General features: G+C 39.9%; 2 protein-coding genes across 5 annotated transcripts in view; both read right to left on the reverse strand.

Annotated features, from left to right (window-relative positions):
- The window catches only part of LOC104911957 (uncharacterized), a 62426-nt gene that overhangs the window by 21397 nt on the left and 26720 nt on the right, over positions 1-14309 (reverse strand). Inside the window, exon 3 of one of the 4 annotated variants that reach the window (XM_085229398.1) lies at positions 13446-13473. The exons of 2 other annotated variants lie outside the window; for them this stretch is intronic. In XM_085229398.1, the coding sequence (XP_085085524.1) occupies positions 13454-13473 (20 nt within the window). In that variant the 3' untranslated portion in view covers positions 13446-13453. Of the gene's footprint in view, positions 1-13445; positions 13474-14134; positions 14296-14309 lie in introns of those variants that run through there. One more of the 4 variants, XM_085229409.1, reaches the window with a different exon arrangement.
- RESF1 (retroelement silencing factor 1) lies at positions 6231-13473 on the reverse strand. The gene is made up of 3 exons (XM_031555118.2): positions 7946-13473; positions 6875-6949; positions 6231-6519 (listed from the first exon to the last, which is right to left on the reverse strand). Exons 1-3 carry the CDS (start codon positions 13431-13433, stop codon positions 6374-6376), a joined length of 5709 nt encoding a protein of 1902 aa, XP_031410978.2. The 5' UTR covers positions 13434-13473; the 3' UTR covers positions 6231-6373.

Here is a 14309-nt window from a genome sequence, read left to right on the forward strand (position 1 = left end):
GCTGTGTGAAGACAGCATTTGTCTTTTCCTCAAGCAACAAGAACTGGGTACAGCAAGGAACATGAGCCTCTTACACTCTAACATTAATGGACAGTTCTTGTGAACTATTTCTTATGAAGTGTGCTGCCAGACCTAGTCACAATTTTGAAAACAAGACTCTAAAGAACATTTGTGCCACCTGCTCACAAGCTACTGTTGTGGATCTGCTGGTTCGTACTAGGGAAACTTCCATCCCCTACATAACATGGCTGCTGTATCTATCAAACAGAATAACATCAAATATGTGTCCTAGAAAATGAATTTGCAGGGTGTTTGACAATGTATCACCCACCAGGGTCCAAGAAGAGCATTCTTTATTTCTTGTCACTTGCAGAGTGATTGTATGCACAAGGAAGGCATTTATCTTAGACTTCATTCATATCCATTGCATCATAGCCGTTCTTTCCAATCCAGTACTGTTCTCTTTTTTCCCTGAAGTCCTCCTAAGAGAACACTACTGACTAAACAAAGCCTTTAAGCCTTATGCTGGTGCTGCCCATTCTAGTTGCTTATGCCTCCAAGCATGAGCAAGCGGCTCTCTATGCCAAACAATTTTGTTTCGGTTTAGAGATGTATTCTGCAATGAAGTCTCCTTACCTAGACTTCTACTTGCTTCTGGTGACACTGCATCTTGCTTCTGCAGTGCCTCAGATTCAGAACAGAATGTCTTAAGCATTTTTAAATCAATGCAGTTGAAATCAGGCAGGCAGAAAAGTAGAATAAACAGCAATATAAGTAGCATAGAATTAACAAAGTGCATCCAGCATCTCCAAAGAGACTTTCACTCAGCTCTGCAATCAGCAACTCCTCTACAGTATCCCCTATTCAACCCATATTTTCTCTGGTGCAAATTCTGCACTCTAACTGCATTCCACATTTCTCCCTGGATGGGTGCAAGACAGCATCTCTTGTGGCTAGTTGGGAAGCCACATTTGTCAATTTATGGGCTGCCTGAGGGCTGATTTCTCCTTGTCTTTACCACAGTGTGAGAGGAAGGAAGGGCTCATTAGTTTTCTCAGTTCAAACAAGATGAAAATTATCTTCACTGGTTTATGCTTGATTCTGGTCAGAGTCAAAAGTTATGGAAGTTATGGGTTGGAACCAAAATGGCAGGCTAATTTCTTTACAACAAGTATCTAATAGGGATGTAAAGAAAAGGCAGCGTGGGCCAATTAACATACAGAGCAGATTTTTGCTCCTTAATAGCTATAGTCATGTTTTGATCTGAAGAAATAGACCTGGTAGTTTATTGAGAGATTGTTTTGTTGCAAAGATGAGTTTCTGGCTCCCAAGTTGTAGCCCATTGAACAAGGATTGCTATGGCAAGATGACTTCATTTTTTAATGTTATTTTAAGGGAGTATATTTATGAGTAGATCCTCTAAGTGCTGATGATCAGAGAAAGGAGGATAGTGCCCAGGCCTGCAGGGGTAGATAAAGAGACTCTATGAGACCCTGCGGGATCTGAATGAAAGGCCTAGAGACAGCAGACCCAGTGATCTGAAAATGCTACTGACAACATGGGCCTCCCCACTTAGGATCCAAATTACAGGCACCAATAATTGGCTAAGACCCCAAATCAGCAGTGAAAATAACCTTCTGCTCCCTGCCCCTGAGAATCTAGAACCAGGTACCCATAGAATAAAATGGCCTTGGAAGGTGCAAGTAGAATCAAAGTAGTGTGATCTACTTGCATCTTGGGGGAGATTACTGCAGGTGGGAGGCTCAGTAGTCCCTCCAGTAATTGGTACATGGCCTACTGACATTGTGGTCAACACTCTAGTCTTCATTGCTAAGGAGACTCTCATCACGTCCCTATGGCAGATAAGAACTCCCCCCTTTGTGCTTGATACAGTTATGCAGCTGCAGATATTTGGCCAAAGGGTGTGGTACAGGAAGCTGGGGCATGCCCCAGTGCAAGCCGAAGTGTTGACCCAGGATAGGAATACAGCCTGTATCTTGCCCTGGGGAGCAGACCTTCCTCTCCTGATAGCTCTGAAACATCTGTACTACTCTCCATGAGTCTCTGAGTCTCCAGGATCACTGGAAGGAGAGAAATGCCATTGAAGTGTTCCAGTGTTGCTGCGAGATCAAGCAGCATGTGGGACTAATGGTCCAGAAGATGGACCATTATGCACCAAATGACTGCATGCCTCCAGTAACACCACCAAGCACTGGCCCATGAGAAGACAAACTTCAACCACACACTGATCATCAATCGTCTTACACTGTGTTAACCTGCATCGCAATGGGCTGAAAGTGGGGAAACATTTTTCCCTGCCAAGTCTCAGTATTGATGAACAGACACCAAACACAGGGAGAGGGAAAGAATCAAAAGAAAGAAAACCAACTGAATTAAATGCAGAAGTAAAAACATGAGGTACAATCTGCATGGTTGAGCTGATAGCACTGGAGCCAGGAGTTCTGCTATAATAAAAATAGACTGGAAGTCCCAGAGGCAGAGGAAAATAAATTAGAGCCTAGGAAGATAAGATAAGAAGATTTTAAGAAATAAGGTCACAATGGCTGCTGAAAATTCAAGTCCAATAGTAAACTTTCACTGAAAATGCACCCCACTCACGGCTTTCCTGTGTGCAGGCCTGGGTACAGTACTGCAGTTGGGCCTCATGAGGGCAGAGCTGAGGGTGACAATCCCCTCCCTCTCCCTGCTGGCCACCCCTCAGGTGATGCAGACCAGGTTACTCTTGGCCTTCCAGGCTGCGAGTGCACACTGCAGCCTCATGTTAAGTTTTTAATCTTCCAGGACCCCTAAGTCCCTCTCAGCGGAGCTGCTTTTCAGTTCTACTCTCAGTCTGTACACATACACACACTACTAGCAGAACATCAACATCAACAGCCTCTGACAAGCTTAGCAGTCTCTTCCTTGCCTGTTTTTGTACGGTAACCTCAGCAAGCCGATGCCTGTATCTCAATAGGCCTAACTTACATGCTTCCACCTCATTAGACCATCAGAAGCCAGATCTTGTAAATATCTATGGCTTCCCCTGCTAGAAGTGAGAGGAATTCTGAGCTTTCACCGCCAGTTCTTCTTGAGGCTCCTGAGAACTCCATTTCTCCATGTAAACCTGCAAAGATTTGTTACATTCTGCTTTCCAAATCATTAACGAAAGTGGTGAACAATTACAGCCTCAGTATCAATTGCTAAGTAATGCCAGTAATAATCAGCAGCCAGCTGGATTCTGTGACACTAATCACAGACAGTATCTCTCTGAGCCAAATGTTTAGCTAATCTTCCAGCCACTGTGCAGGCCACTTATCCAAACCACCTCCTTACAACTTGGCTCCAAGAATACAATGAGAAACCAAGTCAAGAAGCACTTGTTAAACATTTTTCTACATTTCCCTTACCAACAGAATAATTCATATCATCATAGGAGACCAATGGATTGGTCAGGAGTGATCTATCCTTTGTGAATACGTTGACTATTTCAAATACCTTTATCCTTACCATGCAGAGGTAGATGTGGCATGAAGGATAGTCCTATAATCTTCCCAAATAAACAGGTCATGCTGACCAAGCTCCTGCAGTTCTCTGGATCACCTTCTTGTCTTTGAAAATGGGTAACACACATCACTTGCTTTGTTCTACTTATCAGGAACCTCCCTCCAGAAAAGTTGTCACAAGCCATACAAGATGACAGAGAACCACCCAGCAATGGTATTGGGCAGATCTCCCATCACCCTTGGGTGTATCTCATCTTGTTTCATGGACATGTGCACACACAATAGGCTTGAGTGGTCTGTTTTCCTTTAACAGGTAGCTCTTCACTCCTGCAGACTAGGCTCTGCACAGGCTAAGTGATGAGAGAGATCTGACAACAGATCTGACAGTAAGGACAGAAAAACAGCAGGTTATTTCCCAAGTCCTTTATCACTAGGCCCACTGCACATTGAGCAGCACCATCACATTTTCACTGTTCTTCCTTTCACTGTCTATCTGTTTAGGGGAGCCCCTCTTGACACTATCTGTTAGGGCTCAACAAGCATCAGCTGCTCCTTAAGAACCAAGGGAGTAACCATGACTGGCAAGGCAGGAGTCTCACTCTTTCCGCAATAGCCAAGCAAGGCAAGCAAGACAGACCAGGGATGGCAAACAGGGTGAAGCCAGAGTCCAGGTCACCAGACAAGCTTGTGATGATGGAGGGCTAAGGAAAAGCCATGAACTCAATTTACAGGCCAGGATCAGAATCAGTCAAAGAGATCTTGGGTCAAACATACTCCAGTGATTGACAGGCAGCTTCAATGTAAGAACATATGTCTGAGTCCACACAGGAATACAGGTCAACGGTCAGAGTCTGGATCACCAGGCAGTTTTCATGTCCAGGCATGAGCTAAAAGGGAGTTAGAGATACGTACTTCCTGGACATCACTTAGGCAGGGACTGAAGGCTCAGGCTGGAGCTTACATGGTATTCCTGGACACACAAGCAGGAGCGTGGGTGCTCACAGAAGGACAAGTAGGACCCTTAAAGTCTATTGGTGTTCCCAGAGACATAACAGGATCTATGACCAGCACAACGCAACCCCGCTGGTGATACGCATATTACATGTTCTTTCTGATACAGGAAACATAAGACAACAGCCACGCATTACATTCATAATGGGTATTTTCAGTGCAAGTGAATGCCCTTATGTTCATATGTGTCAGTTTTCTTCAAACAACACAGCACTAGTTTTTCTCATAGTGGCTATATCTAAGTGGATCTCAACATCTTGCCTGACTGAGATCAAGGACTTGCTTTATTACCACGGCTTGAGCCAGCAGTATAAGGAGCAGAAGAAACAGCAAGTGAGCTGTTTTGGGTTTTTTGTTGTTGTTGTTGTTTGTTTGTTTTCCCCAATTCAGTGTACAGAGAAAGATAGGAAATTGTAATGTTACGCTCTGCTGGCTTATTATACCCAAGATCCCTACAAGCATGCCTCTTCGTGACTGGAGTAATACTGAAGGCTCTTTAGGTACTGATACTAATTCAAGACAGAACAGAAAAGGAAAAAAAAAATATTGAAGAGAAAAATATTCTTGTGTTTTCTGAAATCTAAGTACATTCTGTTAGTTTCATTGATTCAAAAAGCTTTGACTCAAGTCCAGCTCTCGCTCCTAACTATGAAACCTTTCAAAGGAGGAAGATCTGAAACTCTTTTTAAAGCTGTGTTTGTTGATCTACAAGATTACCTACAGTGCTAATTTAGCTAACTGTAACAAATATAACTATATACTTCTTAAACTAAAAAAAGACTAGGCATAGCCTTTGAAAGTTTATTTCAAGTATTAAAAAGTCAGTCAGTAAAATATCTATAGCATTTTTACTTTCAGTACAAAGGCTTAAACAGATAAAAAGAATCAGAACAATTCTAAAAAAAAAAAAAAGAATACAATTCAAAATTGTGAACAACACTGAAAAGGCACTTAAAAAAAGACATCCAACAACAAATATAATTCTTAAGTCACAGTGAATCCTTAGTCAAACATCAGCTAATACTTTATAAACAAAGAATTAATTACAGTCTGGTCAAAATGAACATCACAGTCAGACAGAAGTGAAGTTAAACTCCGTGCACTTCGACCACTGTACTTTTTGTTCAGGTATAAAGAAAGCAGAAAGAGAGGGAAGGAAGTAGGGAAGATTCTTCAGTGAGCTGTCAGCTTACAGCACTGCATCCAGGTGAAGAATTCAGAGTTCAACTTCTACAATTTCTACAAAAATATATTTAAGAAAACCGAGTAGCAGCATAAACACTTCACGGTACTCCCTTATCGTCATGCTTAAGGGTTTTACATCTGTATTCCAAGTTTACAAAAAAAAAAATTTCTACAAATAACTGAAAGTCTTGCTAGATGAACAAAAATAAAACTAGCATAAATAGAAAATTAAACATGTAATGCCTGAGAATCCTTATAATCCCTTTCTAGTAGAAATATTTTTCCACTGCCAGCAATGGAAAGTATCAGAAGTTGAATTTTTCCAAAATCAGAAAAGAAAACAGATCATGATTACTTAAATGACTTTGAGGGTCTTTTTTTAATTTATCTTTTTTTTTTTTCCCCAAGATTCAGCTACCTCCTGTATTAAAAAAAAAAATCAAATATGCCAAAAAGATGTACAACATTTGACACTGACATTTTCAGCATCAAAGCCTAATTGTGCCATAAATACATATTACATAAATTCCCACTCATTTGCAATAATAACTTGCAGATAACTTGCTGAACAAATATGAACACTTATGCAAAAATATGAAGTAAACTGGAAAAAGAATTCTAATGTCAGCATTTTTTTCCCAGTGGTATCAAGTATGATGTATGATACAGGAGTGCTATCCAGGCTTTTCCATCTTTTTTTCCAGATACATTTTCCTGTAGGTTTGAAACATCTGTTTGGAGTCTTTCATCGGAATGTGAAGAGCCTTGTCATTTCCTTCCAGTATTTCTATGGCTGTATCAAGTGGAATACAGTCCTCAGCTGAAAGACAGGGAGAGAAGCAGGTTAAAGCAAAAGTCGCTAACAGCCAGCTTAGGTTTTGCCTACAATTTACAGCTCTAGATAAATCTCATCACCAGTGCTACCTATGATTCAAGTGCACACATGTATACTAGAAAATCCCACTGATCTCCAACAATGTATTCTCGTGACAATAAAGATTTCCACAAGTCTTTGAAACTTGAATGTCTACTCAACAGCACCCATTTTGGTGGCAGAGTTACTAAGGAATCAATTGAAATAGTTCATTAAAAATGGCTGTTCTAAAGGAACACTTAAAACCAAGCAGAGATTATTCAACTTTTATTTCAAAATCAACAATCAAAAGCCAGCTCACCTGTAAAGATCTCCTTCAACTTTTTTTGCTTCACTGAATCATACTTTAACCAATCTTCTTTTTTACTCTTGACACCTATGAAGAAAATTAAGAAGGTTTTTTGTTGAAGTTCCTTTATGACAAACATTGGTCTCTACTCAGTATTAGGCTATAACATATATACTACCACATGCAAAAGGAAATTTTCTTTGGGCACAAAGATGACTGCAAGGATTGCTAAGTACAAATTGAGATTTGTTTTTATTAGTTTATAATCAAATTCCATGTTAGACATATATATGCATATAGACATTTTATGCACTGCTTAAAATGCGTAAAGATTGGGATAGGTAGGAGGAGGAGGACAATTCATAGCAAATATGGTAGTGGTTACAAAGACTAAGAAAATGCTGCAGCAGTCAAAAAATACAAAAAAAATCTGGCCCAAGCCTTCTCCTTCTTCAAGGCCTCAGAACATCTCTTCCGCCTCCTCCAGCCAAATTTACCTACAACTGAGCTAACAATGGATACAAATCAGATCACTTTTGGTAGCAACACCAATAGAATCTGCTGTCTACAAACAAGCCGAACTAGTTGCCATGAATTGGATAGAAATCCTTCTTGTAAAGTTGTTTGAAACGACCATGTTCTAAACTAACTTTGTTCTGTAAAGTCTAAAGAAGAGGAGTAAAATCTGAAATGGGACATCCCCCACTTTTTTCAGCTTAACAGACAGCTAGAATTTGTCAGAAAGCTAGACGGTTGGACTCTATGATCTGCTGAGGTCCCTTCCAACGCCTGCAATTCTGTGATTCTGCTGTTCTGTGATAAGCAATTTCAACTGTCAACAGCTTCTACAGTCCCACATTTTCAATATATGTGGTTTTGTATAACATAAACACAAAAATATTTTCATTTGCAAAAATTTCTTAATTATTTGGGAAAACAAATTATAAGGATATCCAAAATTCTCACAGTGGCTCTGTTTTACATGCAAGCATTCTACCTAAAACTCATGATTCTCAACCTAATCTGAACTGCAAACATACATTCCTTTTGAAGTGGAAGAAAAGAGGTGCATATTCATCATACCTGCCACAGTAGTTTTCTTTTTTTCCAGAAAATTCTTTGCAGCTAAGCTTTCATCATCAGTGGCTGAATTTCTGAACAGTATCTCTGGACACAGCTTAAATTCAAGCACTTGCCGTTTCCCTGGTTTCTCATTTTCAGAGAGAGAAGCATCTCTTTTTGAATCTAGACTATGTTGTGATACTTTGGACTTTACATGCAAGACAGGCCTGACAGGTGATGTCTCCAACTTTGTCAGAAAGATGCGTTCCTGAGCAGTACGTTTAAATGCAACTCTATTCAGGTAGTGTTTTTTGGGTTCCTTTTGAAGATGTAATTTTAATCTGTTTGTTCTTCTGTTTAAATATAGCAAGTTTTTATCAGAAAACATTTTCTCGGAACACTGGTCTTTGTTTTGACCATCAAGATGTCTTTCTTTGTTAGAAAGGTGGTTTTTGGAGATGGTAGATAGACCCCTTCTTCGCTGTCGTTTAAGCATAGAGCGATCTGCTAATGAATTCTTAGGTTTCCAGACATTTTCTCCACTCAGCTTTTTAGTCTTGTCAGTATTTATCTTGTGATCATATGAATGCCGCTTGGAATTCTTTGTTTCAGCCTGTTTTAGACTTTCATCTTCCACCTTTGTTTTTTTAGAGCTTGTTTTTCCAATCACATTGTCCTTCCTCTTTCGTTTGTATGACTCCTCCTGTGGCGGATGAGCTTTTTTAGATTTATGCTGAGAAAATGTATAGTTGCTTGACTTTAAGTCTCTAATGCCAAAGTTTGGGAACTTCATAGCTTCCGCCTGATAACTATTCAGCTTTTCACGTTTTATTTCTGGAGATAACTTTGCTTTCCCTTCAGTATTAGTTCCTACATTTTGCTTCTTGTGGTTCTGTTCTTTACCTGTGTTCTTGTCACAGATTTTTCTTTTTTGTCCTTTACAGACTTCACTGTGCTTAACTGCAACATTCTCTGACTTTGTGTATTTATGAAGGTCTCTTTGGGATTTCATGGCCAAATCTGTTCTGGTTTTATCTTTTGAAAGGGACTTCTTTTTGAAAATTCTCTCCTTCTTTTTAGATGACTTCATCATATTATCTGTATCTGTACAACCAGCTTTCTCTGACAACTCCCCTTCTGAGACTTTCTGATGATCTTTTTTGTCACAATGAAATTTTTTCTTTAATGACGGAGTTCTTCTAGGCTCTTGCATCTCTTCCTTCAAATTACTGCTTTTTGAACTATTAACGTCTTGTTTTTCAGAGGAATTAAGTGGCCCAATTTTTTCCAGTTGTGGTGAAAGTGGTTTGTGTTCGTTGTTCATCTTGGATTTTTCATTTGTTACAGAGGTGTATTTGCATACATCTTTTTTATTTTTCTGAATGCTATCTTGAACATTTTCACAAATTGGTGGGTTTTCTACCACACTGTGGTCCTTCATTATGGCATCAGATTTACTGTTGTTTTCTTGTCTTCCTGCAGAGTTAGTGTTTTCAGCTTCTGAAAGTTGCTCGGCATTTTTATCTGAAACAGAAGTTCTACGTTTATAGGAGCTCTGTGACATTTCACCCGACACAGATAGACAACCCATTAAACTACAAACCTCTTTATTTCCGGAGCTGGAAGGGGACTGTGGGCTTTCTTTCTCCTTACATAGACTTTGACTGGGCTGAACACTGCATTCAGGGCTGCCCTCCTGGGTTGAAGTCTTTTCAGACTGTTGACTCAATGCTCCACTGTTTTCAGTAGAGGAACATAGACTGGGCTGAACACTGCATTCAAGGCTGCCCTCCTGGGTTGAAGTCTTTTCAGACTGTTGACTCAATGCTCCACTGTTTTCAGTAGAGGAACATAGCTTCTTTTCAGGATGTAACTCCTGCACCTGACCAGAGTCTAACTGCGCAATTTGTAGCTGATCTATTGGGTTCTTTGAATCAGCTTTTTTGGCAGAAACATGAGGCTCTTTTTGAGGTTGATTCTCTCTCTGCTCAGCCACAGAATTGTTTCTTGCTGGTTCTTTTGTCAGAATATCAGCCCCTTCAATGCCAAATGGAAACTCTTTCATAAGTTCAGTAAGCTGATTATCTAGATATGTAATGGGTTCTGCTCCAAAAACGTGTAGCTCTTCTACGCTCCTTTTAGTGGATGTGACATTTTCTTTTCTGCTGCATGTAGTAACAGTGAATGCATTTGTTTCAGCAGTTACACTTACCAAGGAATCTAGTGAATTTCTAGCTAACTCCTGGTTTATACTAGCAAGAATTCCCAAATCGTTTTCAGGATGCTTCAAAAATGTATTTACTGGCTTTTTTTGCTCTGAGGTAGAAACTGTGCTAGTAAGCTTGCCACTGCTTTCTTTCTTAGAATGGCTAGTTATAGTACCATTCAAAATCTCATCTACTTCACTAATGCAGCATGATGATTCTCTCAATGCCTTTTGCAGCAAGGTCTCTCGCTGAGGAGTGTTCTCCCTCAGGTCATTTTTATTCAATTTCATCAGCTGCTCCTTTTGCCTAGGGTCAGACACATTTACTTCTGATGGGGTACCACTGTTAAATGCACGTGTCTGAGGGACCGAGCTGAACATGCTCGCTATTTGCGGATTATATGATTTATCGCCTTCAACAAGGGAACATACGCTAGCAATATGGAACATCTGTTCTTCTATCACAGCTGAGGGAGTATTATTTTGAGTCCCTAGCACTGCTTTCTTGCCATCATGGTCTTTTGTATCTTCTTGGAATGTTTTACTAGAAAAACTCTGGCCCGATTCAGGAAGAAGTTTGTTTTGTAGATTTTCTTCAGCATCTCTCATGGCTTGACTGAGTTTCCTTTTGTTTTCACCACATGAATCATTTGCATTCACACTGTTTTCTATTATTCTCTTTCCATCAGCTGATTTGGTCTGTTGTAAACATGGGTCCTCCGTCTGTATCAGAATGCAGTCATCAGATGATGAAGAAACACTTTCTATTGTTCCTTTATCAGTATTTACCACATTTTTCCCCTCTTCTTGCATGCTGCGTATGCTTCCCGTGTCAATCACTGGATAGGTTTTATCTGCAGATGTTGGACACTTGTCTACCTGTTCACTCTGAGCTCTCTGATTAGAAAGCACTAAAGGAGAGACAACTGCAATTTGGAGTTCTAAACCTTTTATCAAATTGCAACTTAACATGTCATGTTTTTGTCCTACGGAAGTGGTTGTTAAAGGCAAGACTGTTACATCTGCACTAACCAGATTACCTTGTTCTCTCTTATTTGCTGCGTTTTGGCCGTGAGGTAACGATGAGATCTGATTTGCTGCAATGTTTTCATTTGACAGGCTATTTTGAACACTCACAGGTTCTGGACCTTGTTTTTTCCATAAGTCAAGGCATGCAGTTAGCTCTTCTAGAGAATAATTACCATTGTTCTGTTTAAAACACGGATTTTCAGTAAACTGCATTTTTTTCTGAGCTACATCACCACTGAATTTATTTGCATTAGATTCCATCATTGCTGATATGGGAGTGTGTGTGTGGACCGTAGATACCAAATCACCTTTCTCACTAGTGTCTTTTAATAAGCTCCCACCCAAGCCTGTTAAATCTACCTGTTGTTTTTCATTAGAAAGGAGATTAGTCAGTATGTTATCAGCAATAGTACCAGCTTTCTTCTCTTTTAACATATTTGTGCTGCTCAATACAAACTGAAGAAATGCTGAGTTCTCAGGATAACTTTCCGCACTTGTTGTTGCATCTCTGCTAGAGCTATTCGGTTGACTCTGACATGAAGAATCATTCAAGGATGTCAGCGTTTTCTGAGAAGAGGCCAAGGCATTCTTCTGTTCCAAGATGGGAGAATTCTCAGGATTATTTAATAGAGCTGTAAGTTCACTGTGGGAAGGAATGGGAAGGGGCCCTGATGAAAGGCTTCCCTGCTCTACCTGACGATTACTGTGAGTCACTTCTAACCCTCTGTTGTCACCACCAGTTATGTTTTTGTCATTTCTTTCTTCAGATGAAGATCCAAAAATAGAGTGCTGCTGACTGTCTGTCCTCATTGCCTGTGATAGGGAAGATACTACATTTTGCTTGGGCATCTGAGGAAGACAATTAGAGAGTGCAGTTTCATAACTCGGAGGAAGCGTAGAAGTGCTTTTGTCACATTTTGAAGTCAAAAATTTTTTTCTATACTTTTGCATCCTTTCAAGCAGAGCACATTTTCTCTTAAAAACTTGCAGTCTTTCAGTTTCCCAAGCTTGAGTGTCACTTGTCATTTTTCTTTTATCTTCTCTTGCTAAAGAAGTTTGAGAATTAGCAGGCACGTTCACTGAACTAGTAGTCTGCCTTTCTTGAACTGAAACAGGATCACAGAGCGGCTGCGAAGCATCCGTTGAAGAAAAAGGTACTGCTCCTTGCATAATATCATAAAATTCTGAGGAAATATCAGTGGGGGGTGCAGACTTGTCACTAAAGAGCTGGTTTACTGTCACATTTCCACTTGAATTACAGCCATTCCTAACCCCTTGACTGACTTCACCCCGTTGATGTTTCAGCGAGTATTGCTGAACACTGTTAAAACCAGAAGCAGTTTTTTTGTCTGACGGGCAGCTCTGGAGAGGGTATTTATTAAACACATTGTGTACTGCCTGCTGTGCACCTAGCAAAGGCTGCGCTACAGTTTTTGAATCATAGTTGGCAGGCAACAAAGATGGTGCAGAACATCCACTGGGTGCTCCTGATCCCATCTGACTTGGCACATATTGTGGCAACTGTACATTTGTTGCAGTATTTTGACTCAGTGACTGTGAAAACTGAATCTGATTACCGGAATTATGTATTTGGTTTTGGACATGTTGCCCAGATGTACCAAAAGACAAACAGTTATTCTGGGAATGGAGATACTGACTGGATGACTGATTGACAGGTACAGACATGCTTTGAGAAGAAGCAGAGGTATTTGTGTTATACTGCGGGACGCACCCCAACTTTGAAGAATTAATGCATTCACGGTTACTTTGATGCAACATAGTTCTCAGAGAACGCTGCTGTGACGTTTGTGAACAAACAGCATAACTGTTTGAGGTGGCATAATGAGGTCCTCGAAATACATTCGGCACGCTGTTTCCACCGCTCATTTGAGAAGACAGGAGAGGAAGCTTTCTATGGGAAGAAATAAGCCTACCAGAGTTTTGCCAAGAGTTCTGAGTCATCTCCCCCTGTGCACGTGATGTCTGATTGGGAAGTGTCAGCGCAGGTGGTACGTAGGATGGTGGAGACTGATTGACTGAGTATTCCGAAGTAAGAAAACTTTTTATGGCTACAGATGTTCCTGGTAAAGCAGCATTAACAGTTGGTAGATACACTTGGTTATTTCCAACATAATTGCATGCATTTTCAGAAGAAAGTGCATTTGTTTGAGGAAAAGCTTGTGCATTAGAAAGCATTTGAGTGTAACAGGATTCTTGACTTTGCAGGTTATTCTGTGCAACTGCATTCTGGAGTGGTCTTACATTCCAGTCCATCTTTTCTTGATTTCCCTTTCTTAAGTCCACAGTTGAAATTCTAAAAACAAGAACAAAACTTTAATCTTTCTATCAAGACCTACATCAACTTACCAAGAAGGAATTTAAAATCTATAACAAACGGAACCGTTCAACTTAAGTTGCTACACCAAACAGAAACTCCATTGGAATATCTTGTGGATATCAGCATTATTAATGTCAAGCTGCACAGATAATTTCCCAGAGCGCAGTTAAGTTACAGGAGACTGAGCAGCAGTTAACAATTTTATTGATTGTTTAATGAAAAAAAAAAAAAAACCTCAGATTATTCTGAAAGGTTGAATAATGGAATTAAAAATGTAATACTATATTCCTATATTTACGCTGAAATCTGATGGGAAAAATATTGTATCATCTCATGCAGGTGCACTAAGCAATGCTTAAGAGCAGAGGGTCGTGTAGAATATACTACTGGTCAGTTTCTATACAAGACTGAGCTTCAATTATTCCTTCAAATGTGACAAAAGGAAGGGAAAATGGCTATGGGTTCATTAAAGATCTCTTGTAATAATGTACCGTGCTTGTTTTCATTTTATATGACATTTTCTCTTCTCTGATGCTGCGGTCAGTTACTAACTTGAGAAATACAAGTTATGACACTTGTTGACAGCACATGTACCTACAAGGAAAACAGCCTCAATTCAAAAAGTTAAGCCATTCACCTAGTAAGCTTGAAGGCATGAAGCGTGAGCAAGACATCATCTCTCTTGTAGCCGAGTACACATTCAGGAGGTGACAGACACAATCTAACTCTTCATGTGTTAACAGTCCATAATTTACACAGGAGGTAGCTTTCAGAGTGATCTATTTATTTCCATGGAAACTACAGCAGATATA

This window comes from Meleagris gallopavo, chromosome 1 (assembly GCF_905368555.1).
Source record: "Meleagris gallopavo chromosome 1, MGAL_WU_HG_1.1, whole genome shotgun sequence".
In the NCBI taxonomy this organism is placed as follows: domain Eukaryota; kingdom Metazoa; phylum Chordata; class Aves; order Galliformes; family Phasianidae; genus Meleagris; species Meleagris gallopavo.